The sequence below is a fragment of the Elaeis guineensis genome, chromosome 12 (genome assembly GCF_000442705.2).
Source record: "Elaeis guineensis isolate ETL-2024a chromosome 12, EG11, whole genome shotgun sequence".
Taxonomy (NCBI): Eukaryota; Viridiplantae; Streptophyta; class Magnoliopsida; order Arecales; family Arecaceae; genus Elaeis; species Elaeis guineensis.
In genome coordinates this window covers 6,729,910-6,755,838 of record NC_026004.2, presented here as the reverse complement: position 1 = coordinate 6,755,838, position 25,929 = coordinate 6,729,910, and the positions used below count along the sequence as shown (strand labels likewise).

The window sequence follows — 25,929 nt, the reverse complement described above, 5'->3', positions numbered from 1 at the left end:
TCGACGCCGACCTGAAAGAAGGGAAGATCGGTCTAGGGCCCTGTCGCAGTCGGAACCGTCAAGGAGGGAGGAGCAGTCAGAAGATCGGCCTCCAATTAGGATTATCAACTCCGTCTTGGGGGGATCTCGACGGGGAGCAGACCTTCCGCGGTTATAGGGTTCGAAAGATCTACGAATATATTACCAACAACTTTGTCCGAAATAAAAATTCTCTTCATATTTGCGCATCCTTTCTTTTGGTATGAGCTTATAACGACGAGAGATAACTCCCCCATACAAATGAAATTAAGCGCGTTAGGAACAGGAGGAGAACCTCGTCCTAACATGAGCAAAGCCGAAGGTCTGGTTTCTTAAAGACCGGATGGGGGGAGAGGCCCTTACAACGGCCCTTATGTGCCCCCACAGCCTTGTTAGGAATAGGAGGAGAACCTCGTCCTAACATGAGCAAAGCCGAAGGTCTGATTTTTTAAAGACCGGATGGAGGGAGAGGCCCTTACAACGGTCCTTATATGCCCCCACAGCCTTGTTAGGAACAGGAGGAGAATCTCGTCCTAACATGAGCAAAGCCGAAGGCCCGATTTTTTAAAGATCGGATGGGGGGAGAGGCCCTTACAACGGCCCTTATGTGCCCCCACAGCCTTATTAGGAACAAGAGGAGAATCTCGTCCTAACATGAACAAAGCCGAATGCCCGGTTTCTTAAAGATCAGATGGGGGGAGAGGCCCTTACAACGGCCCTTATATGCCCCCACAGCCTTGTTAGGAACAGGAGGAGAACCTCGTCCTAACATGAGCAAAGACGAAGATCCGATTTCTTAAAGATCGGATGGGGGGAGAGGCCCTCACAACGACCCTTATATGCCCCCACAGCCTTGTTAGGAATAGGAGGAGAACCTCGTCCTGACACAAGCTGAAACTGACTGTCGGGAACAAGGGGAGGACCTCGTCCCAACGCAACCAAAGACTCGGTTGATCGACGAGGGAGAAAGCTTCCTCAATGACTCCTCTACACTCTCATGACCCCGTCAAGAGCAGAGGGAAGATCCTCACTCAAACACAGAAGAAAAAGAGAAGATGAAAAGAAAAAGCGACGAACTACACAGGCGATAGGTGAAAAACGAACTGCATCAAAGGCATAAGAGACCTCGTTTCGACGAGAGAGCAAATCCTTGTCGAAAATCTTTAATCCCTAAGGGCAAATCGACACGGCGACGATCAGGAACCTTCAAACTACGTCAGCAACGAACAAGACGGAAGATAAAAGAAGTTCGGTGAACGACGACTCAAAGCAAGAACCGGTGAGGGATTACAAACTACGTCGACGCCAAACAAGACGAAAGACAAATGGAGTTTGGTAAATAACCATTTAATACCAGAATGGACAAGGTAATAGACAATTTCATTTTCATTTTGTTGGTAAAGTACACGTCACAAAGTCTTAAAGGCCAAAAAAATAAAAAAAAAAAAAGAAGAAAGAAGAAAAAGAGGCTCTAAGGAAGCCCAGTTTCTTCCGACTTCGAGCTCTCGGTTCCGACCCTTGCTATGGATTGCCTTAAATTTTCGACTTCCTCTTCCAGTTTCATCTTTTTCAGCAGCATATCCTGGAACATCCGGTGGAACCACCGGTGCTCGTCCTCTGACTCTCGAAGCCTCCTCCTCAAGACCTCGGACTCTGCCTCAGCATCTTTGACTGCCTGCTGCTCGTGGACCAGTTGAATCTTCAGCCGTCGTAATTTGGCTTCCTCCCGCCCAAGGGCTACAGACAGTTCTGCCATAGTCTCCCTCAAGGAGCAAAGCTCGTCAGAACCTTACGCAGGGACAGGCTGGACTCTCTCGGACATCCGCCTCTGTAGGCGGGCAACTTCGTCAGTCGCCGTCTGGAGCCTCCTTCGGTAGTCCTCTACTTGTCTGCTCCAGCCGACTCGATAGGCGTCGTAAGTTGCCTCGGCATCCTGCAGCCATTTTTGAAGGTCGGAGAACCTCTTCGACCAGTCTTGGTCGCGATCAGTCTGGACTGTGAGCCGGGACGAGCTCCCTTCCAGCCGGCCGATCTTCTCCCGTGCGGTCGCCAGCTCGACTTTAAGGGAGCTGATCTTGGAAGCCTGAGTCCAAGATCGGTCGCTGGCACATTTTTGGAGTTCCTCAAGCTCCGTAATGAAGTCAGCTTTTCTTTTGGTGTATTCCATGAAATTTTTCTTGTGGAGGTCCCGAAAGCGAGTAGCCTCCGCGGTGGCCTCTGAATGGCTCTCCTTCAGCCGGTGAAGTTCGTCTTCCAGCTTCTTGGATTTTTTTGTCAACTGGCGAACTTCCCTTTAGAGGTCTCGTATCATCGACTTCAAGGGAATACCCTCCGACAGGGGAAGGGCTTCGGCAGGACACTATCGTTGGAAGACAAGAGCGCCACGACTCAAATTAATACAAGAAGGCAAAAAAAAAGGAAAAGAATATGAAAAAAGAGAGGGACCCTCCATAAAGGCGAATCCGGCTTCATTGATCAAATAAATTCCAAGTACAAGAGAATGAAAAAAAAATCACCACAAAGGAAAAAATACAAAACTAGATGTTCCGGACCTCTAGGGCAGAAGTAGAGGGGGTCGGTGTCCCCGGAAGATCGTCAGCGGCGGCCACGACAGTCGACGAGGTCCCGACTGGAAAAGGACCGGCAGCGACTTCGGACGGTCTGGCTTCATCATCGGACGCCTCGTTCAGGAAGTCGAGATCCAACTCGAAAAACCTCCCGGCCACCTTCTCTTGGCAGAGCTCGAACCCCTTGATGAAGGCGTCCTGGCCGAACTGGACCTTCAGATCCTCCATCTCGGGGGAGGCTTTGAACTCCTCCACTACTCGAGCCCTTGCCTCCGAGACCAGAGACGAAATCCGCACTTTCAACTCAAAAACCTGCTCCTTCAACTCGGAGACCTGTGCCCTTAATGCGGAGACCTCGGCCTCAGCCTTCCCTCTCTCCTCCTCCAAGACGGTCCTCAGATCGGACGAGGTTTGTCCCTCCTTTTTCAGCGCCTCTTGGAGGCTTAAGACCTCGGCGATCTTCTCCTCAAGGTGGGCAGCCCCGGCTAGGCGACCCTCTTCTGCCCGAGCTGCCTCTTTCTTGGCGATCTTCGCCGCCTCGATGTTGGCGACGAGCTGGTGCCCAATCTGCAAGAAGGGTCGGAGAGTCGACATAAGGGCTGAAGAATAAATTAAAGAAGCAGGGAGAAGGAAAAGGATGAGTTAACCTACTTCGAGGAAAGATCCCAGAGAGTCCCAGGCCCGTAGCTCGGGATCGGCGAGGACGATCCTCTCAACTACCTCGGGCAGAATACATCCTTCGACCAGCCTCTTTATTAAGTCCCTGTTATTGAAGAAAATTTTCCCCAGATCTTCCTAGAAGCCGCCGGCCCCCTCGGCGGCAGCCCTGCGACTGCGACTCCTCCGGGCCAGGGTCTTCTTTCTCCTCCTCCCTTCGGCCCCGGGTGCCCCCTCGGGATGAACCTCCGAAATGGGACCCTCAGTCGGGGAGCTCTGTGAAGGAGCTCGGGGGACTTCTGGTTCGACGTCGGAAGGGGCTTCGACGGCGATGGGCATCGGAGCAGGTGCGACCGAGCTTGTCCCTTCTGTCCTGGCTCTCTTCACCGACCCCGAAGTTGAGGCATCTTTTCTCTTGTGGGTCTTGAGACCTTGGGCTAACCTCCGAGCCACGCTTGCATCCATGCCCGAGATAAAAGGAATTCAGTATGGCTCCGAAATGGAACAGGAAGAAAAAAAAAAAAGAGAGAGAGATACCGGCAGGGTTAAGGGGGCTTAGGCCGACGTTGAACAAAAGTTGTTCCCTCAGAAGGTCGGGGAGGAGGGGGCTTGATAGGCCTCGAGCTTTTTGGAGGCCTCAAGGTCGTCCCTTTCCAGGGCAGAAGCTCGACAGACGAAATCTCTCAGGGAGCCCCAAGGGGGTAATCCTAGCTCCAAGGTCGGGTATCGGACATAGAAGAACTTCTCCTTCCAGTTATGGACGGAAGAGGGGGCGCCTTTCAGCAACCCCTTTCTACCGAACTGGGGGGAGAAGTACCATCAATCTTTTGTCGAGGGATGGCGCTTGAAGGTGTAGAAGTTCCTAAACAAAGAAAGAGTCGGCCGAATTTTGGCTAAATTACAAAGAGAAAGAAACCCTATCAAAAACCTAAAGGAGTTTGGCACGACAGAAATTAGAGAAATATTCAGAAAATGGAAGAGAGCAACGATAAAGGACGGCAGCGGAAGCCGAAGTCCAGCATGGAAGGCCTCCTGGTACAGACAGAAGCGGCCGGGAGGAGGGGCGCTAGCCCGGTCAAATGGCCTGGGAAGCTCCAGCTCGTACTCCGGAGGAACTCCGTACTGAATCCTTATCAGTGAGAGTTCATCCGAAGTCAAGGAGCCGGGGATGGTGTCCGACGCAAAGGCCAGATAGAGTTCGGTCCTAGCTACAGGTTCATCTAAGGTACCAGTACTACGGAGAACTAGGGCTGACGAACTCCTAGAACTGCTAGAAGAGAAGATATTAGAGAACATTTTGGATCAAATGGAAGCCACAAAAATCTCAGAAAATCAGGAAAAAATAGCAAAAATATCCCCGAGAAAGCTAAACGAACAAAATACGAAGAAAAAGGATGGAAAAACGTCAGGAAGTTCCAAAACTGACCTAGATTGATCCCAGGAGTGCAGGGAGATGGCAAGGATGATGGAGGTCGACCCGGAGGATGCCTAAGGCCAGAAAGGATGCTAGGAGAAGTTGGAGCTCTCGGTGAAGAAGAAGAGAACCGAGGGATTCTCTCGAGCAAGGTGGAACCCCTGAAGGAGGAGAACGTGTTTAAATAGACCCCGGGATCCGGTGCAATAATGATTGCGGATCTCCTCTGGCCGGCCTGCACTCGCCGTGTGTCCCACTCACCTCGACAGACTGTTAGAAACGGCTGGCAGCTGACAGAGTCATTATTACGCCGTACCTAAAGCTACGCTCCGACGAAAATTCCAAAAAGAAGAAATCTTTTCCGAAAAGGTTCCAGTACCAGCGTGCCAAACGTCAAAATATCTGGCAACCGCCGAGTATGAAAATCAAGGAGAGCAGCTTCGGCCGTGAGAATTTCTCTGTACTTCCTTTATTCGAAACTTGAACTCGAAAGTAGGGAGACTGGTGTTGGGTATAAAATACCCCTCCGACCGAAGTTTGTAAAAGACCGATCCTTCGGGGCTCTTCCGGCTTCCGACCTTGTATGTGGCGCCTCTCCGAACTCCCTCGGCCGTCCGGACTTCTCCGACAATGGATTTCTGCGTTCACCCACTGGGCCGCCCCAAAGGCCCTCTGGGCCTCACTGACAGTCGACCTCCTACAGCAGCCAACCATTCCCCAAGTCTCTCCTGGACTTCTTCCGGCCACGGACGACCCTACTCCGAACTTCTTCCAAACTTCGTCAGCATCCGAGCTTCTCCGACAACGAGATTTCTACAGTAACCAGACTCCTTCCAAGTTTCTACGACGGTCGACTGCCTTCCAAATCCCGATCGAGCTCCTGCGATAGCCGAACTTCTACTACGAACGGTCTACTCCGAACTCCTACAGCAGGCTGTCTATCCCAGACGTCGACTGTAAGCAAATTCCGACTCAAGCCTCTACTATAAATAAATTTCTTCCAAATTTCTACTACAGGTAGACTTCAACCGAGCTACCCCGTAGCGAGTGGGCTCTGGACGAACTTCTACAGCGGGACACTACTCCGAACTTCCACGACAACTGATTCTCGCCCGAGCTCCTACAATAAGCGGCCCCTTTTGACCTCTCGCGAGAATCAAAGCCCGTCCGAACTTCTCCAGCGGATGGATTTCGAATGAGCTTCTATGACGGACGAGCTCCAGCAACTGGATCCCTGCGATAGCCGATCGCCTTCGATGTCTGCTGAGCCTCCCCAGCGCTATTTGAAGTCCATCGCTGGCCGACCTCCTACCAGGCTCCCCGTAAAATCGAACTTCTCCGACGGACAATCTTCAGATAAGCTTCCGCATCAGATAAATCCCAGACGAACTTCTCCGAACTTCGTCAACAAAAATCTCCGTCCGAGCTCCTACAGCAGGTGACTCCCACCTGAAACGTCAGCACCCGAAGCGTCCGACAACAGTAGATTCGTCAGCGACCTAAAAACATCCGAGCCTCTCCTAGAACGATGATGTAAAGAGCCATTCTGCTCCATCAAGCATCCCGACCGAGCTTCAGCCGACGGATCCAAATACTCTGGCAAGCCTCAACAAGGACCACTACCTTACTCCACTCGCTGCAACGGATTCCATGCGATTCCACCACTCTCTGGCAAGCCACAACAAGAGCCACTACCTTACTCCACTCGTTGCAATGGATTCCACGCGATTCCACCACTCTCTGACAAGCCACGACAAAAGCCGCCATCCCGCTCCACTCGCTGCAACGAATTCCATGCAGCTCCACCTTTCTCTGGTAAGTCCTGACAACGGACACCACTCCACTCTCTGCAATAAGCTCCACATGGCCCTGAACAACCCCTGATGCCACTACTCTCCGTAACAAACTCCACGCGGCTCTGAGCAGTCCACTACCAGACGGTTACAAACGTCGCTGTCGGTCAGTTACACCCTCCGTCTATAAATAAGGATCCCCATATACGTTCTTCTCTAAGCTGGTAACTCAATCTCGAAACTCTGCCAAAATTTTCGCTCGAGCACTCCATTTCTGTTGAAGCAGAGTACTGACTTGAACGTCGGAGGATCTTGCCGGAGCACCTCCAACTCCGATTTAGACTTTCTTTGCAGATCCCGACGGCGGCCGCGGTCATCCCAGCTCCAACTTCTCCGACTTCGATAAAATTCTGCACCAACAAAAACTATAGACATTAAATGCATATTGAAGTAATTGAATAAAAATATCCCCCTATATTATGATATTCTTAAGCAAACAAAAATACCCCTTCCATGTTATGATATTCTTAAGTTAAATTATAATTTTCTGTATAAAAAATTATAAAATATCATAATATGATCATAAAATATCATAATTTTTTTAAAAATAAAATATTTTTATTATTTAAAATTTTAAATAATAAATATATATTAAAATAATAACTACATGAATCAATCCGATTGAGACAATACGCCGATATCGATTTTTCTACGCAATAGGCGACGTACAAAGAATTTCTCGCCACCTTCTTATTTGTCCTCCTCTGGTCCCACTTCTCGATGCATTTTTAAAGAGTTTTGGAGTAGGATATGGACCCAATTTATGGCTCCACGCCTTCCGCCCCTCATTTAAAAAAAAAACACAAAAACAAAACAAAACAAAACAAGGCTAAGGCGCCTCACTTCCTCCGGGACTGAGAAAAGCAATGCAGATCACAATTGGCCATGAAGAAGTGATATTCTAAGTGCCATTCTCGCATAAACCGCTTTTAAGAGAGATTAAAAGTATTCATGACTTAAAATGTCAGGCAGATGTATATACAACATAAAAACTTGAAAAATTTCCAGTACTACTTTGTGAGAAGAAGGAAGCAAAGCAGAGTAAGGAGAGGGTGATTAGCTAGCAAGGGTCATAAAAGACCATTGCGATCCCCCAAGATCAAGAGGTGAATTGCCATCATGATCCTTCGAGTTGGGATCTGCATGCTGTTTGACAAGCAACAGAGCAGTCTCTTCTCTCTCACAGACAGCAGCATAATGCAACGGGGTCTGACCTTCATTATCCTACACATAGCACAATAAGAATCAAATCATTTCACCAAGCGCGAATTAAATTAAGATTGAAAAATGACTGTAAAATACGGTTGAAAATCTGCTATCAAACTGACCACCTCATGAACCAGAAAATCATTGTTAATATCGACTGATTAGCTTTTGGACATGGAGATGCTGGAAAGGCCACCAACACGAGGGGAATATGGAGGAAAGAAAATATTATGCACAAAAAAGATGATTCGTGCACTCTATTTGGCATATGCGATGGCTACTTTTTTTGCTTGTGTCGTCAAGATTCTAAAAATTCTCTTAGAACACAACACCCGAAAAACAAATAGCCATTACGCATACTGCTAAAGATCAATACCCTATGCCACAACATTTGGACCAAAATTGTTATTTATATTATATAGCTTATTTTGCACTTGTAGACAAACTAAAACATGCTATAAAGCAATGCCATGAATCTGATCATTCTTAGACAAGCAAGAAATATACTCATGGACCAAAATATCAATCTGCTCCATACTTTTATCATATAATGGATCACATCAAGACGTTACCAACATGACACACCTTTGGTATGGTGGCTTGGCTGGTATGTGTTGGACAAGATGATGCATGATTACTACATATCCATACAACAGATCCCTGCTAGAGTTGTACTTATCTGAAAGCAACATACTTATATGAAAGCAACTAAGATTTACTTTTCTATATTATATTAACCAGTTGCTTGAAGTTCAAAATATGGTGGCCTACATACTTAACCATGAAATTCGGTGGAACAGCACATGCATATATATGAGCATTTATACTGCTTGATTTGTTCATGTTCAGAAAAACCAAACAGCTTAGATGTCCAAAAGACATATACAGCCATCCTGGCAAAGATAGCCAAACTAAATGACATCACAAGTTTTCCTAGCATATCTTTCTGCAACTATTGATGCCCAGTTAACCAGGTTGTCTATCCCTTGGCGTTTATAGGTGCCAGATGTCAGAACAATCCAACAGAAGACATATTTTTATGGAGCCTTGAGCGATGGATGCAAGATGCCACAAGTTGACCTAGGCAAGATGCGGTGCTACAAATATAAACAGGGCAGATGCAAATGAACTTGTGACCTTCTAGAATTCTGAAATTAAAAGGTTACGCACATACCTTAGCATTTACATCTGCATTCTTGCTAAGAAGAATCTCTACCACACTAACATGGCCACGATCTACAGCCCAATGCAATGGAGTCCGCCCTTCACTATCTGCAACCACCACATAACAAAGTATGTGAAGAATTAAAACTGATCACTATATTCTAAATAGGAAAAGTAATATTTTGCTTGGACATCGGTACAAAGCATTTCATATTTGGGAACAGAGTTTGAGATTCTTTTAGCACTTAGCAATTGTATTTTGATGACAAGGTCAATCTTAGTGATGCTTACGAGTAAAGTTCTCTATCTCAGTACCGGACTCCATACTGGTACCATCCTATCATATTATCGATATGTGGTACAATATGAGATGGCGAGATATACCGAGTGTCAGTACGATATGAAATTATGTACCGGTTTGGTATCAGTACGGTACTAACCAGTACAACAAACCTTGCTTGCAACTATATACAATGCAAGTTTTAAATACTTGTTACTACTCACAATCAAGAGACAAGGCACCTACAAAATTTAGGTGATGCATTTTATTACACGGCTGCCAGAAATTAGATAATTAACTGAGGATACAAACATGTTGCTACTCGAATAAAGACATACAAAAAGGAAACAAAGGCATACGTGTTGAGATATTAAGGTGGACGATATTGAAATTTGAAAATACAATACAAGCTTTAGGCACAAGTGGAAACTGGTTGAAATAAATTAGTAGCAAGTTTATAAACTGTATAAGACAGAGTACCTTGCCAGCATTTTGATATCATAATTAGCATAAGCAGAAATACGCATATTAATATATCTCGTGTTTTCTATCAAAAACACTGTTTTTACAGCCCCAGCATATTTCGGATGCTTGAAGGAAATATTCTCCTCGATGGTGATCGATCATGGCATTAATAGCACCACATCATTTTCATCCAAATCCTGATTTCGTTTTGCTTCTCCTGGTTGCCAAGCCTGACCAACTCAGTACTTTTGCCTACCCCCTGGCATCTCACTTCTTTTTGTTCCTCTTCTGTATTGTCACTTGAATGAAGACAACCAATCGACCCAACTTTCCCAAATGACCACCACCAGCCTTTCTCCTTTTTGGGTCTTGATTTGCCGCATCGTTTCAATCATAGTGGTCAATAGGAAAGAAAGGAATGAATGAATGTCACTTTTGGGAAAATGTAGAATAATACACCTATCGAGATGAAAGCCAAAGGTGAGTATTGTAGGTGGATGTATTGAACCAAAATAAGATCTAAGATTGATACACTGATTTACTATTATACTAAATAGAGTCAATGGTGATGGAGCTATGGGAAGAGCTGCTTCTTTTTCCGTGAATGCCGAATAGACCCGAACCGGGAGTTCAACTTGGACTGAACCGATGTTAAGTTAGAATGGTTCGGCACTCTGGTCTGGTTCGGTTATGATAACCCCCACCCCACCCTGCGGTTCGACAATTCGAGAGCCTTTGAGGCTCTCTCCTTCGCTCTCTCTCTCTTCCCTCACTTAGGGTCCATAGCAGCCTACGTCAATGATGGACTTCCTCTTTTGCACTAATGTCTCCTCCTGCTCGATTGGCATGCCATAGAACACATACCACTCGTCCATCTTTGGCACCCCAAGAACCCTAGCCTCAGATGGAAGTCCTAATCACCAAGAATGTGTGCATGAGAGAGAGAGAGAGGGAGGGAGTGATTGAAACCCTAACCCTCAATATCTTCACCAAGATCTTGAGCTATAGAAACCCTAACTCTAATAGCAACCAATGCTTCCACCAAGCTGTTGGCAGTCGGTCCCCACGTTTGGCATGCTTGTGTTGCCGCGCCCCCCCCCCCCGCCCCCAAACAAAACAAACTAAGCACCCCACAGTCGAATCCCTCATCTGCTACTTTCCCCAAGGCCATGCTGAGCAAGCCTCCTCCCTGCCCAATTTCCGCTCAATTCCCTCCACTAGTGGCCCCCTTCTTCCAATGCCACTTCGACATCATGAAGCCTTTACTAGTAAGCCTCCTCCCTCTCCCCTTCTACTTCTCTTCCTCTCCTATTTTTCAATACATCCCGAAACGTCATGGTACGAAGTCGTACCATAACGAACCAGTCACCGGCCAGTAGGAGCCCCGATACCGTTTTGATAGACCTTGATCTAGATGGAGTATATCATGTCCAAGATTTTAAGTCCCGGCGGATGGGGTTTGGGACTTTGAAACTCATCCATACGAGGAAAGAACAAAAAAAAGGAAAGGAGAAAAAGAAAGGAAAGAAAAAGAAAAGAAAAAGTGAAAGGAAAGAAGAAAAGAAAGGAAAGAAAAAACACTAGGGAGAATAAGAAGAATGAAAGGAAGAAAAGAAGGAAGAAAGGGAAGAGAAAGAAGAAAGAAAAGAAAGAAAAAAAAGGGATAAGAAAAAGAAAGACCAAAAAAAAGGAAAGAAAGGAAGATAAGGAAAACAAAAGAACAAATGAAGAAAAGAAAAAAAGAAAGAAAGAAAAAGAAAGGATAGGAAAAGAAAAGAAAGAAGAAGGGGAGAGAGATGGAGGATACCTAAGGACACTCAACCCGACTATTGCTAGGATGAGGCAGACTAGTAGGGCATCCCATTTCATGGAGAAATCAGGACACCCCTGTCTTACAGAATTTAAAACCTTGACCATGTCAATATGTACTAAAGCATAAGCATCCACCAGAGGGCATTCAACAGTCACAAAAGCAAGCTCTAATTGCATAAGGCATCATGATCTTTCATGTCCATGATCTAAAGAAGGTGATTCTTCAAACAATCAGAAAACATGATAAAACCAAATACCAAAAAGAATGATAACACCAAAAAAGTTACCAAGTATAAAGTTTATGCACGAAGATCCAACAACCAATGGAAATACTTAATTTCAAATCCTAACATACTCAATTTCTGCTGGTTTAACAATTCTTACCAAAAAGCGACTGCAGCAAAGCATAAATTATAGAAGATAGTTGTGTTATCACTTAAAGAGATAATTTCAACATCACAAACCTCTCAAGTTCACTGAAACACCATTCTCTATATGCTTGAGAATGTCATCAGCTTCACCTTCTCTTGCAGAAACATGGATAGCATCTAGCTTTCTGCAAATAAACCAACATACAGAATTCTAAACATGAGTATTTTCAGTTGAATTTCAGTTATCGAAGTTTTGATAAGAATATTCCGACAATATGACAAGTTATTAATGCTAGAGAGGTACTCATAACAAGTACACAAAGATGTCTAAACCCTACACAGAGCGATAGTTCCGGATCTTTGAGGTTGTTCACACTTCTGTTTGCATGATGCAAGTCATTAATATACAAATATGTGTCTGAGCATCTAATAGTTGTATTTTTTATTTATTCTAAATCAATATTATTCATATCATGCACCCATAAGAGCACTACTTACATAACCATCAAATTTTACACTGTTATCAAACAACTAACCTGCAGAGTGTGGAGCTTTCGTGAGTTTTCTTCCCTGACATCTTGTGCTAGAATCTATTGGCAAGCAGATCATCCAAGCTTTTTGATTCTCATTGCTCGTATATTTGATGTTAAAAAATTACAATAGTTACAGGCCTAGGATCAACCAAGACAGATAAATGTGGAAAGCACAGAAATTTAAACTAGATTACCATGAGCCTATTACAAAAACCCATTTTACATTATCATCTCAATAAGTTACCAGGAAGGTTTTTGTTTCGTTGATGAATAGCAATACAAATCATTCCATCATCATCATTATCCATGCCCTCCCCCTACAAAAGTGCTATGGAGAATCAAGTTGACAGGGCTCAGGGCTGCCCATCAACCTAAGGTCAACCCTGAATGATTTGAGCCTGGTTACTGAAATACTGGCAAGGGAACTTTTTGCAAGAGATTCTGCTGAAACCTAGAAAGCTAGTTTATGGAGAGGGACTCTACCTTATCTGTCACAGTACAGGCTCAAGCAGCCACTGATAAAAGGCGATTAGCAGTATGCACACAGCCAACAGATCACAATGAAGGCATATGGCAGGTGATTAGGCTAATGCATATGCAGATTATACTTGAATGGAATAATAAAGTATGAACTTACAAAATAACTAGAAAATTATAGGTATGAAAAGGAGGCTAAAGGACAAAAGGTAAATTAAAAAAGGCGCTGATCTGAGAACCTATAGTAGTGTAACATGATGCATTGAGAGGTTAAATTACAAAATCTTCCTTCCAAAGTACCCAAATAATATGAATCAATCAACAAAATAAATACATGATCGATGATTTAATAATTGATAGAAAATTGGAAATAAACTACTAATTAAAAAGATAGATCAATTTATAACTTCTAACCCAGCTATTTAGGCACCCATAAGAAAAAATTGGGGATTAGGATCAATCTGCTGGACAAGCCTTATACACCCATCTTCCCTGCCTAATATGTGACCAACCTGAAAGATATGAAAGCCCAATCAGCCTAGCCACCTAGGTATACGAAAGCAGCCGATCCACATATAGGATATGCTTGGGCAGTTTGGCCCTAAGGGTCAACCAATGGGAAAAAAAAAAAAAAAACCTAAATGACAGCCAAAATTACCCAAGAGGAAGATGATTGTTTTAATTCAGAGAGATTTGAGCAGTCCACTTATTACAGTAAACTAAAAGGCCCAGCTTAAAGTGCACTTGTTTCAGTTAGACTACACATCTCTGAGGCTCAAATTATCAGTTCAAGAGTCAAATTGAAACATAAACTAGCTAATTAGACCTTTTAAAAAAATGCCTTGTACACTGTTTAAAAAAAGAAAAAAAAAAAAAAAAAACAATGTAGCCAAAGGCGATGTCTTATCCTGACTATAGATGAAATAAGTTGTAAGAATGCACCTAGTCATAATGAAGTAGCATAGCTACCATGGAGAAACTCAACTCTCTCGTGAAACAAGTGTTAGTAGGGATGGTAATAGAGTAACAACTAACACCATGTTAGTAGGGATAGTAATAGAGTAACAACTAACACCATTCTCAGATACTCAAATCAATACTCAAGAAAAAATTTAGCAGTTAATAAGAACCTTACAGATCATTCTCTGACTCTTCCTCATGAACAAAACTGCTGAAAACTGGCCCCATTGTTCCTTTTGCAGATGAGCTAGAAGCAGCAGTATCTTCATCTTTCTTTTTCTAATAATCATGTCAAATTGATTAGGGGAAAAGATAAGAATTAGGTTCAAATTGATTAGGGGAAAAGATAAGCATTAGGTTGCCGATACTTTTGTAGCAAGAAAAACAAACAGCATGAATGAAATTAGAAGTTTAAGAACTCACAGTTGTGGAACCGTCTGCCCAAGAAGGATACAACTCACTCACAATTGTAATGTACTTCTGCATAGCTTCTTCTGGATCCATAGCACCCAATTTCTGCCATGCATTCCTTGCACATTTCACCAAAAATTGATGTTTTGTATCAATTAAACGCAAAAGAAAGCAAAGAACATAGATTAAAAAGTAAAAACAGTCTTTCCTTTTTGACATTCGACATGGACATAATACAAAGACAAGCAGAATGTAAATTTCAAATAATAGGTCTAATCAAAAAGACAGACTCAGTGACATTTAAGTAGAATCATGCAGCCTATTTTTCACGAAAAGCATTCTGGTCATCAAAGCAGAAACACTCCAAGAGAAAGTTGAATAGGCAGCACAGAAACAATTAGGTGGCATCAATAAATAATCTATTACACAGGCAATTCAAGGAAGTTAGACAGTTCCTCAACCTCACACTGGGCCTGTATCAAAGTGAAATTTTCACAAGGACTGCACTGTAGTGAATACCATAAGTGAGAATAACAGGTCCCCAAGGGTCATTCAAACCCTCCACAGCACCAAAAAAAGGGAAAAGAAAAGGAAAAGGCAAACAGACAATCTGTCTTTAATGGTCCTTATGTTGCATATATCTTTGTATTTGTGTATAAAGAATCCAAAAATATTCTGGACTGTGTTCTGCAGCAAAGTATAGACAGTGTGTGTGCATCTACATGGTAATGGAGCATAGTAATCTAAATTTAATTAAATGTAATAAAATGTAGAGCATTTAATAATAATAAAAAAAAATAAAGTGGAGCCATCAAAGTAGGTCTATCAGATTGTACTCTTATGCAAAAAAATCACTGCATAGTTTATCAACACCAATAGAGATTGGTCTGAGCCAAACTTGAAGAAAGATCTGACATTGAAATATGAGGAAGGATACTGCAAAGGAATTACTACACCCGAGAAGAGGGCATTCCAAGTTTACATTCCATATGAAAACAAGAAGAAACTCCATATCTTCTTTAAGAATATGGCCTTTCTAACACTTATTACACATGATGAATGGACAGAATATGCAAGGTCAAGATCAAGTACCCATAGCAGATGCAAGCAATGATTTCACAAGGCACATTATCAAGATCAAATTTGCAAATAATTATCCAGTTCCGTTATTTCTGCAAAGACATGTGATGATAGATTTAAATCATTCATAAAATGTTTTCTTTTCATAATATATTAATCTTGCGTCCAGATCAATTAGCATAATGGTTTGTGAAGAGAGAACAAAAATGAGAGATCCTTAAAACAAGGGAAAAAAAGCAGTTATTAACATGAATTATAGGATCAATAAGCATGGTGCAGAAAGCCTTTCAGACAAGTGCCAACATTGTGAGTATTTTACATTATAGTGGATGCAAAATCTTGGGTAATCAGCATAAGATTCCGCTATAGACACATGTTTTACCATCAGCATACCGCATCAACATGAATTTGCCCAACAAACAGTGACAGTTGTGATTGCTCGGTCAACTTAGAAGGAAGCCTGGAAAAGCACATCACTTTGGTATAGAGAACATCACTCCTTTTCCATTATATGTTACTTGCTAAGTTCCAACCTAACTTCCAACCAAGGTTATCAAACATAGAAATCAATAACACCAGATATACAATCTTTTTATAATATATTGATTTCCAAATATCAAATTTAAATCACATCATGTGTTACATTTAAGGACAGATCTAACTTAGGACTCCAGCGAACACACTAAAAAAGAAATGATTTAAGTTTCCAACGTTACTTAGTACCATGGTGGAAATTCTCATAGCCCTGAAGAACAACCATGACCCAACTTATCATTCCTAAAACTAATCCCAGAACAAGATTTGGGGCAATGATAAAGAAATAAGAGAACAACATAAGAAAGACAAACCTGATAGACTGAAAAAGGATGGGCCACCTTAAGTACGAACCATACATGTGTATTTATGTGTGATTGTTTGCGTCTTTGTGTGGATATATGTGTATGCATGTAAGTGGAGATTTTGTTGCACAGTTTATCAGCACCTCCTGAAGCCAACCTTCTACAGGATTTTTGATGAACTATTATGTAATAAACATTGAAGAGTCACACCAATCAATTTTCTCATACATAAGTATGCATTTCTGATAGACTTTAGGCAAGTTTTGGAGTGGAAGAATATGGTTTAAGAATGGTCATATTCTGTTGACAATTTAATAAAAAAATCCAATATTTTAATAGAAATCGAGTCAAAGACATTCTGAATATGATCAAAATCAGATTAGGCAAAACAAAGATGGGTCTGGAATCACCTCAAGGAGAAAAATAATGTAAAATACACCATAAAGCAACTATTAAAATTTCATTGTCCTCAATACTTTTATAAATTTCAAGGATACCGAGGCTTTCTTGTATTTATTGGAAAAAAGGGAGCACATCAATATTAATGGCCAAAATATCCATGTATTTTAACTTGGTGATATTAGTGGGACGGAAGTTATTAGGCCTCCTTAACGCGATCAGCAAAAGCAAGAAAACATAAAACATCCACGCACACGCACGTGCGCAAAAAAGGAAAACACACACACACACATAATAAGAGTCCATGAAGAGAAAAAACAGATGAAATTTTGCGACATGTAGAGATCACGCAATCTTTCATTTAAAGAAGAAATTTCAGCAAAAGCTTTGTCTATGTTCGATTTCAATTGAAATTGATTTTACAGAAGTACCCTTACGAGTCTTTAACTTCATCTGATTTCCTCTTGCTTTATTTTCAGGGAATCTATTACAACATTCTATAATTTACATTGTCTAAATTAACCATTTTATACATAATCCATGCATCGACAATGTTTAAGCACCATAAACCAAAATTTATCCAACTTCACTAACCATGGAACCAATTAACTAACCATTTCATTATCAATTAAAAAGTTCAAAATGCTCGCTAATCAATTGAATAATAGCAGTCTCAGAGGCATACCACTTGGCCCGAGCTGTGATCTTAAGAGCTGAAGGTTGAGGTGCAGTGCAGGGCCCCTCGGTGGCAATCTTATAGAGCCCATAAAGCTGCAGCTGGACGTCACTGGAGACCTTGGCCGATGTCCGGTCAGCAGCAGTTGCAGCCACAAAAGCAGTAGCCGCACTGAACGCCTCATCCAGCTCCGTGCTCTCGATCCCCTCCCAGTCGCTATCATCATCGTCTCCCAAAAAGCTTTCACCTTTCAGCAACTCCTGCTTCTCGGAAGCCCCAGCGCCTTCTTCGCCGACCCTAGATCTGCCATTCTTAGCGGATTCTGCTTTGAGTGAAGAAAGCTGGAGCTCGGCGTTGTTCTTGACGTCGGATTCGATCTCCCGGCTTCCGGCAGAGATGTCCCCTTCGCGGACGACCTTGAGGTTCTCCTCTCGGAAGGAGATGACGGTGGAGATAAGCTTGGCGAGGAGGAAGGAGAAGATCAGGCCGATGAACACAGCCTGGCCGAGCTCTTGCCAGTCCCCCATGGCCAAATCCAAACCGAGAGGGAAAAAACCAACACTAAACTATATACGAAAAGTCAGAAAAGAATCAAACTTCGGCACCGGCCGAAAGAACTGAAGCCTAAAATCCCCCAAAATCAGTGTATTTCTCAACAGCGAAACACCTGGAAATGGCGAATTCAGCAATCCAACAATCGATCGGGAAAAACCTAGATAAGAAGGAACAGTATCAAAACTCTAAACGTGATAAAGCCCTAGGGATAGAGGGGACGAGGAGATAGAACCCTAGAAAGTCGCGGAGGTTCTTCCAAAGATTGGAAATTTGGCGATTCTAAGACGCCGAAAGAGGCCGGTAACCTTCGGAATCGGGTTTCACAAGGTGGAGAAGATAAAAGTACTCGGCGTCAATCTATACTTGATGGATCGAGATCCCCTCCATCCAAACTTTATTGGATTGGACGGAAATTATTAAAGAAAGTAAAAGGAGTATTGGCGGGTCAAATGGCAGTGCGGAGACGGAGTCGTTGGATTTCTCTTTCTTGTGACGAGGGACTCTGGTTTTGCTTATGGAAATTGAGCTCTGGGCTAGCTTAGCACGGAAGACATGCCTTTTTAGGAAGTCACTTTCCATAATAAATAAAAGCAATAGCTCAGTTTTTATTAGGATAACCCAATCAAACCCCGATTCAAACCAATCAATTTTTGATTCCGATTCTACAATAGATAATTTTAATTTTATAACAATCGATTAAATTTTAATTTAAAATAATTAATTTTTAATTTTAATTTAATAATAATCGATCGATTGAACATATAAATCTGACTGGATATCGGTTGAACAAATAGTACCGACTTTTCATCAATCAATTGAATAAGCTTCATCGACTTATGGTCAATTACTGACTAGTGATCGACTAATGTTGATAAATATCGAATAATTTGGATTGTTGGTGCAACAGAATTATCAGCCGACCATCATATCTATTACCGATGTATGATCGGCTGATCCGCTCAACACGCCATAACCATCACGAATGGTTATCCGCCGCATATCATGGCACAATTAGTAGAAACTAATGACCCACTACATGATTATGGTCCGATAATTTAGCACCATAAAATATAGGACCACGTCCGATGGTTATAATAATCTCATCTATAAAAAAGGGGTAAGTGCACAGCACGGGATGACTACTAGTCAGAGCTCTGCTACTTTGAATATCCAAAATACTACTGTTCATCAACTTTTTTCTCTAACTTAAGCATCGGAGGATCCCCGTCGGATACAAATTTAGTCTGTGTGGATGTTGTTTTGCAGGTGCTCATCACCGGCGACAGGCGATAGAGAGTTGGCCACAACAGATTGGCATACCAGGTAGAAGAACCTGAAGATCATTTTCGTCATGACAAAAATCAGAGTCCAATGCTCGACTGCAACTGGATCGACGAAGCATTCTTCCTGCCGGGAAGAAGTTCCTCCCCCTCCTCCAGTAGCAGAGCCTAGCTCCTCACGTCCCGTGATCACCACAGATATCTAAATCGCTGCATTTGTGCAGCAAATGAATGTTCTTGCGGAGGCAGTCAAAAGTCTCCAGCAACAGCAAACCCAGCAGCAACAGCCGCCGGTGGAATAACTGGTGGCATAGTCGGTGCCTTTCAAGCACAGCTGCCGTCATCCATGATGATCACTGTCTCCTTTTTCGGAGCGACCGTTTCGACTTTCCCGTCGAGATGAGCAAGGACATTCTCGACACTCTCGACATACTCATTATTTACGGCGTTCTCCCTCTCCTACCCATCTCAACAATATTAGGAAGGGAAAACGGCTGCGAACACCCACTGCTTCTCCTTCAAACTCGTCGAGTGGTTCTACTTCCGGAGTTTTCCAACGGCGATTCGATGATTATGAACGTAAATTCTAAGAGATCAATCACCGACTTGCTTAGCTCCAAGTGGAAGGACAGAAATTCTCAAACGATTACGACTTCCACACCGCCCAGCCTCTTTCTCAGCATATCTTGGACCAATCGATTTCATCTCGGTTCAAGATGTCTCAGGTGGAGCCATCATATGACTCCATCGATCCAATCGACCATCTTGAGAGCTACAAGGCTCTCATGATGATTCAGGAGGCAATCGATGTCCTCTTGTGCATCGACTTTCCGGCCACTCTTCGGAAAGCTGCTCGAGCTTGATACTCTGGGATTCAGTCGGAAAGCATATACTCCTTCAAACAGTTAGAACATTCTTTCATGGCTCACTTCGACATCAGTTGAAGGCCACCACGAACCTCTAACAGTCTCTTCTTGATCAAGCAAGGAGAGACTGAGACACTTCGGGATTTCGTGGCTCATTTTAATACGGTCACGCTTGAGGTCAAGGATCTCAATGAAGACATGACTATATCAGCCATGAAAAGAGATCTGAAGGGATCACGATTTACATATTCTTTGGATAAAACTCTCTCTCAGACTTATGCTGAACTTTTGAAGCATGCATATAAGTATATGCGTGCAGACGAAGGAGCTTCTGACCGTCGCCAAACAGAAGGCAAATGTCAGAAAAAGAAGAAACAAAAGAAGGACAGAGCTCCAGCCGAATCAAGTTGGCCACCTTCTAACAAGCGAGCTTCACCCCGACGATGGAGTCCAAGGCCGACTTATGGCAGGTATGACTCATATACTCTCCTTTCTGCTCTCCGTGCGTAGATCCTCATGAAAATCGAAGGAGCAGAATATTTACGACACCCTCCGTCGATGAAAGCACCGTCGAAGAGCCACGATTGGAAGAAGTATTGTCGGTTCCATCGTGATCACGATCATGATATCGAACAATACATTCAACTCAGAGATAAGATAGAGGTCCTGATTCGACGAGGCTACTTCAAAAAGTTTCAGAGAGATCCGTCGACTTAAGCACCTAACGATCGACGACCTCAGCCGCAAACTGGGGAAGCTATAAATAATTAGCCGACTGCAGGGGTGATCAATATGATCTTCGGATGACCAAACTAGGGGGCAACTTCGAAAGAAGAGTCGGCGAAACGACGATGACTCAACAATGTAACAATTTTTTCAGAAGAAGATGTTCAAAAAATTCAAACTCTTCATGATGAGGCTATTGTTGTTCCGATAATTAGCTAATAAAAGTACAGCAAATATTTTATTCTACTCGACTATGCAATATTGAATTTCAGAATCATAAATTTCAATCAACTACGGAGTCGTAATGAACCGACAGACGAACGGTCAGTTGACTATATCCCAATTTTCAATGTAAAAATTGGTGTACAGACCGTATCATGGCTTTTATTATAAAAGTCAGAGGATCGACTTCATCTTAGTACAAGACATATTTCGGCTTTCACTGTAAGTCAGAGAATTGACTTTATCTCAACATCGACTATATTTCAGCTTTCACTGTAAAAGCCAAGATATCGGCTACTAACTATATTTCAGCTTTCACTGAAAAAGTCAAACTATCGACTATGCCTTGATGCCAAACATATTTCGACTTTCCACTGTAAAAGTCAATTATGCCTACTTGGTCCTAACTAAGCGGAATGCTATGCCAATATGATCAAGGTCGGATTGGAACTATACCGATTTGGCCATGGTCAGTCGAAGGATATTCGGCTTGCCATCGATTATCAGATAATCAGACGTACAAATCTGACCAAGCATCGGGTATGAAATATTCGACTTACCATCGTTATCCTAACTCCAATCAAATATGTCAATGCTACAATTAATGGATGATTGTACAAGTCCTACCAAACACTTGAACCACCGATCAATGTTTGATAGCCACTCTACATGGCAAATTTGACATTGCACATAAGCAAGACAAACATTTGGACTTGGAAGAAAAATTCTTCTATTCATTGTCAAAAAAAAATTACAAAGTTGGATCGAAGTCGGATTACATATTTGATTATAAAAAATAAGGAAAGCAAAATACACCGATCAAGCACGATCGATATTCCATCTTGAGTTGATGCAGCTTCTTCTTCAGTAACCCCGTCTACCAACCTTGAAGGGATGATACTACTCAAGTCAAGATCTGGATACGACTTTTCAATCTCCTTATCTAGCCAACCACATCAACAGTCTGACCCACTTGTACAGGAACAGAGGGGGTCTCACCTGGCCAACAGCCCGACCCACTCATACGAGAACAGAGGGGCTTCAAATTTCCATCCACAGTCATTAGCATCCTTGGCTTAGGAGCCGATGCCAATGATAAGTCAGATTCCCTTGGCACAGATGAAGCAGCTGCCTAATTCTTCTTCGATCGAAAAAGTTCAGTTTCGAATGCTCTTCTTTTCTTGGCAGTATGTTGACGAATATTATTGCTCGACATTTGGCTCCGAAAGTGAAGAAGCTTCTACCTCCAGATCCGACTGAAATTTGTCCATCGGACTCTCTGGCCGACCATCCTGAGAAGAAAAAGTCCTAGCCATCAAGGAAATGAAAACGGGAGGAAGAACTCAAGAAAAGACAGCAACACTTGAAAAAGATGAAAGAACAGTCCTCAGACACTAGGGCGATCTTCTGGCACAGTCCCAGCACCAGAAAAGACAAAATAAAAAGTAAAAATTTGGTTGAGAGCGGCCCTATATATAGAGGATCACTCAACAACCAAGATTGAAGCAACCGAATCGAGATTATGTTAGAAGCAGACACGTGGCAACATCTAAACCAACCATCGATCCGACGATTCGATGCACCTGCACCAGATTAAGCCACGTCACCCTCATCCACGTGAATGACCATGACCCAACAACAATCGGACACATGGCAAAAATCTACTCGTCAGAATCATATCGTTCGATGTCGAATCGACTTTCTGAAACGACGTCTGCATATCGTCCGACATCGAATCGACTTTCCGAAATGACGTCTGACACTAACGACTGATACCGAATCGTCCTGTCAATATGGCAGTTTAAAGATGATTCTGTGCTTGCCAAAATGACAAAACAGCCGATCGCCCGTATCCCAGAGAAAGTGGCTGCAAAATCAAAGCTCGATATGACAAGAAATAACTTAATTCGTCCAACATGACAAACCACGTGACAATATACATATCGGCTCACCTTGGACTTGGGAGTGGGGGGCAACTGTTGGGGTAAGTCAATCAAACCCCGACTCAAATCAACCAACCCCCGACTCCGATTCTACGATGGACAACTCCGACTTTACAACAAGTGACTAAACTCCGACTCAAACCAATCGACTCTCGATTTTGACTCGACAATAGCCGACCGACTGAACATACGAATCCAACTAGACATCAGCGGAACAGATAGTACCAACTCTTCATCAATCAATTGAACAAGCTTCACCGACTTATGGTCAGTTACCGACTAGTGATCGATGGATACTGATAAATATCGAACAACTTGGGCTGTCGGTGCAACAGAACTATCAGTCGACTGCCACATCTACTACTGATGTATGATCGACTGATCCGCTTAACACGCCATAACCATCATGAACAGTTATCCGCCGCATATTATGGCGCAATTAGTGGGAACTAATGACCTACTATATGATTATGGCTCGATAATTTAGCACCATAAAATACGAGACCGTGTCTGACGGTTACAATAATCTCATCTATAAAAAAGAGGGTAAGAAAATTGCACGGGACGACTTTTGATCAGAGCTCTGCTATTCTGAATATCCAAAATACTACTGTTCACCAACTTCCCTCTCTGACTTAAGCATCGGAGGGTCCCGTCGGAAACAAATTCAATCTGTGTGGATGTTGTTTTGCAGGTGCTCATCACCGGTGATAGACGATAGGAAATTGACCGCAACAGCTATTTATATAGGGTTGCCATAAGGATAGTGCAATGTTGTCACTGATACTATTGCTTGCTCCCTATGCATTAATGCATGAGAAGAAAATAGATGGAGATTTTTAACTATTTTCTTGCCATTGCTTTTATGGATGACTCGCTTTTGATTAGCTGTTGTTCAATCTACATAGATTATAAGATACCTATTTTGATCACGTGATTTTCAGCTACTTTCTTACCGCTGCTTTTATGAATGATTTGCTTTTCGTTAGTTGTCGTTAATCTATATAGCTTATAAGATATTTGTTTGGATTATATGTTAGAAATATCCAGTTTCTTTATTCAATTATCATATGCAAGATAGTCAAAAATTATTTCAAGCACAAATAAGAGTAATAGCACCTCTGTAGCCCCTTATTCCACGATATCATCATGATCTATATGTGCAGTTTCCTTAGCCTTTAAATGATTAACCAAAACATTGATTGGCTATATATAAGTTGTGACCAAGATAAAGAGCAAGCAGCTATATTAAACACTGCTTGGGATAATCAGTTCTATTGTGGCATAGCCAATGGGAGAAACCAAGAGAAATTGAAAACGGAGATCACTGAAGGAATGTTGCCTTATGGGCATAATTACTTGGATCAATGATGGTGATCACTCTGGTCTTTCGGAAATCACGGTCAAACGAGTTCCTTCCAAAAGATTGGTAATACTCATTCACAGCATAAGCAACCTGGGTTTCTCTGCAATGTTTGGATAATAGCATGTATGATCAAGTTGTATCATGTTGCAGTCAATGCCTTGCTTGCTGACATCCAATGTTCTTCTGCAGCGACATGTCATCGGGGTTTAGTTTTGGAATGCACCACCTCTTTGCATCGGATGGCATTGGATTCCATTTGATTTACTTGTTCTTTGGTGTGCTAAAAGTTCAGTACCAAGTTTCTGACATCACGACATTGGAAAATAAAAAGAGTAGAGATTAAAGATTCCTAATACTAGACTACGTTGTTGGTAAACTCCACCTCACCTCGGTTCTAAGAATTCTAATTTCACGAACATCATACTGGGATGGAACAGCCTAAGTTCCTCTGAGACATTGGCCCAGATTTAAATAGGAAATATTTTTTTTTTCAGATCTCCCTTTTTCTTTTTTTGGTGCAGAAGATGAGAATATCTATGGACCAAGATCTTTTGCCCTCTCCCCTCCTTGTTTTCCTTTTCCTTTTTTTTTTTTTTGAAATAAAATCTCACATTACAATTTATTGATAAGAGAAAATCTAAAACAATATTTAATCTTTATCTTGGGTAAATGATACAATATTTGAAGACACGTTTGCTCTGGGAGCTCTCTATAGTTTTCAATACCTCCAGGAAAGACTGATATTTAGGTTTCATAAAAAGACTGACGAAACATTGATCTTTTTAAAGTCATGTTCTGAAGTCCAAACACAATAAGTCCAACTGAATTTAATGCTGGATATGACAGAGATCTATAAGATATGGTCAACACTGGATGGTAATTTTTAATTTCACCATTCCATTCCATTCCATTTCTACGATTTTAATCGACGTTCCAGATTTACAATGAATCCCGTATTTCTGCAATTCTTTGCTACCTCCTTTAAGAGACGTTGTGATAGTCTATGATGACAATGGAAGCAGACTTTCATTCTCTTTCAATGAATGGATCCTGAATCAAACCTTCTCAAGATTTTGTCAGGGAGCCAGAACATTAACCATGTTTCAGATTAAGCATAACCTCAATAATTCTTAATTATGCCAAAGTTAATATGTCAAAAAATTTACTAGGCCATGTGATTTGATATGATGGCATTGGTGAACTCCACATCAATTGTATAATTTATGCCAGGTCCCATAAAATCGTACCCAACTAATGCTCCAGGTTCATTGTCTCTTCCGCAATAAAAACTTAATATAAAAAACCATTCCATGCTTCTTCTGTGCATCCTGATAGCATATAATCCCTGACAAATTTACTGCATAATTTATAAGACCTGCATGCTAACCACTTAATTTTTACAACTATGACGCTATCCGGTACACTCTCACCAACTTCCCTTTATATGGCTATTCTTTTTATTTTAATTTATTTTATATAAATGAATGGCCATATCAATCTGATACGAAAACAGTTCAAAATATTATGGTATATGAAATTCAACAAAGTCAGTAAATAATCATCATCATATCTTCATAATTAATTATTGAAGTGCTCAGCAATAAAAATCATCATCTAATCTACTACATTATTCATCTTCCGATAAATATGTCGAACTCGCACCGTAGCAGTATGGTGAAGAAAGATCTACATATTTTTTTTGACCCAAGGTACCAGCTCGTCATAAAAAAAATCTTAATAACTCTAAATCAAGAAACCCTATATATATATATATATATATATATATATA

At 42.1% G+C, this 25,929-nt stretch overlaps 1 protein-coding gene across 2 annotated transcripts; it reads right to left on the bottom strand.

Annotated features, from left to right (window-relative positions):
- Positions 1-7,403: 7,403 nt before the first annotated feature.
- On the bottom strand, positions 7,404-18,255 carry LOC105054899 (acyl-CoA-binding domain-containing protein 2). Of its 2 annotated transcripts, none has more exons than XM_010936529.4 (6): positions 17,192-18,252; positions 14,201-14,306; positions 13,953-14,056; positions 11,901-11,992; positions 8,890-8,987; positions 7,404-7,733 (listed from the first exon to the last, which is right to left on the bottom strand). In XM_010936529.4, the coding sequence occupies exons 1-6, from the start codon at positions 17,707-17,709 to the stop codon at positions 7,566-7,568; spliced, it is 1,086 nt and encodes a 361-aa protein (XP_010934831.1). In that variant the 5' UTR covers positions 17,710-18,252; the 3' UTR covers positions 7,404-7,565. The 2 variants fall into 2 exon arrangements, with proteins under 2 accessions (XP_010934831.1, XP_073102747.1); XM_073246646.1 differs by lacking the exon at positions 7,404-7,733 and adding an exon at positions 7,795-8,812 and having other exon boundaries at positions 17,192-18,255.
- Positions 18,256-25,929: the final 7,674 nt, after the last annotated feature.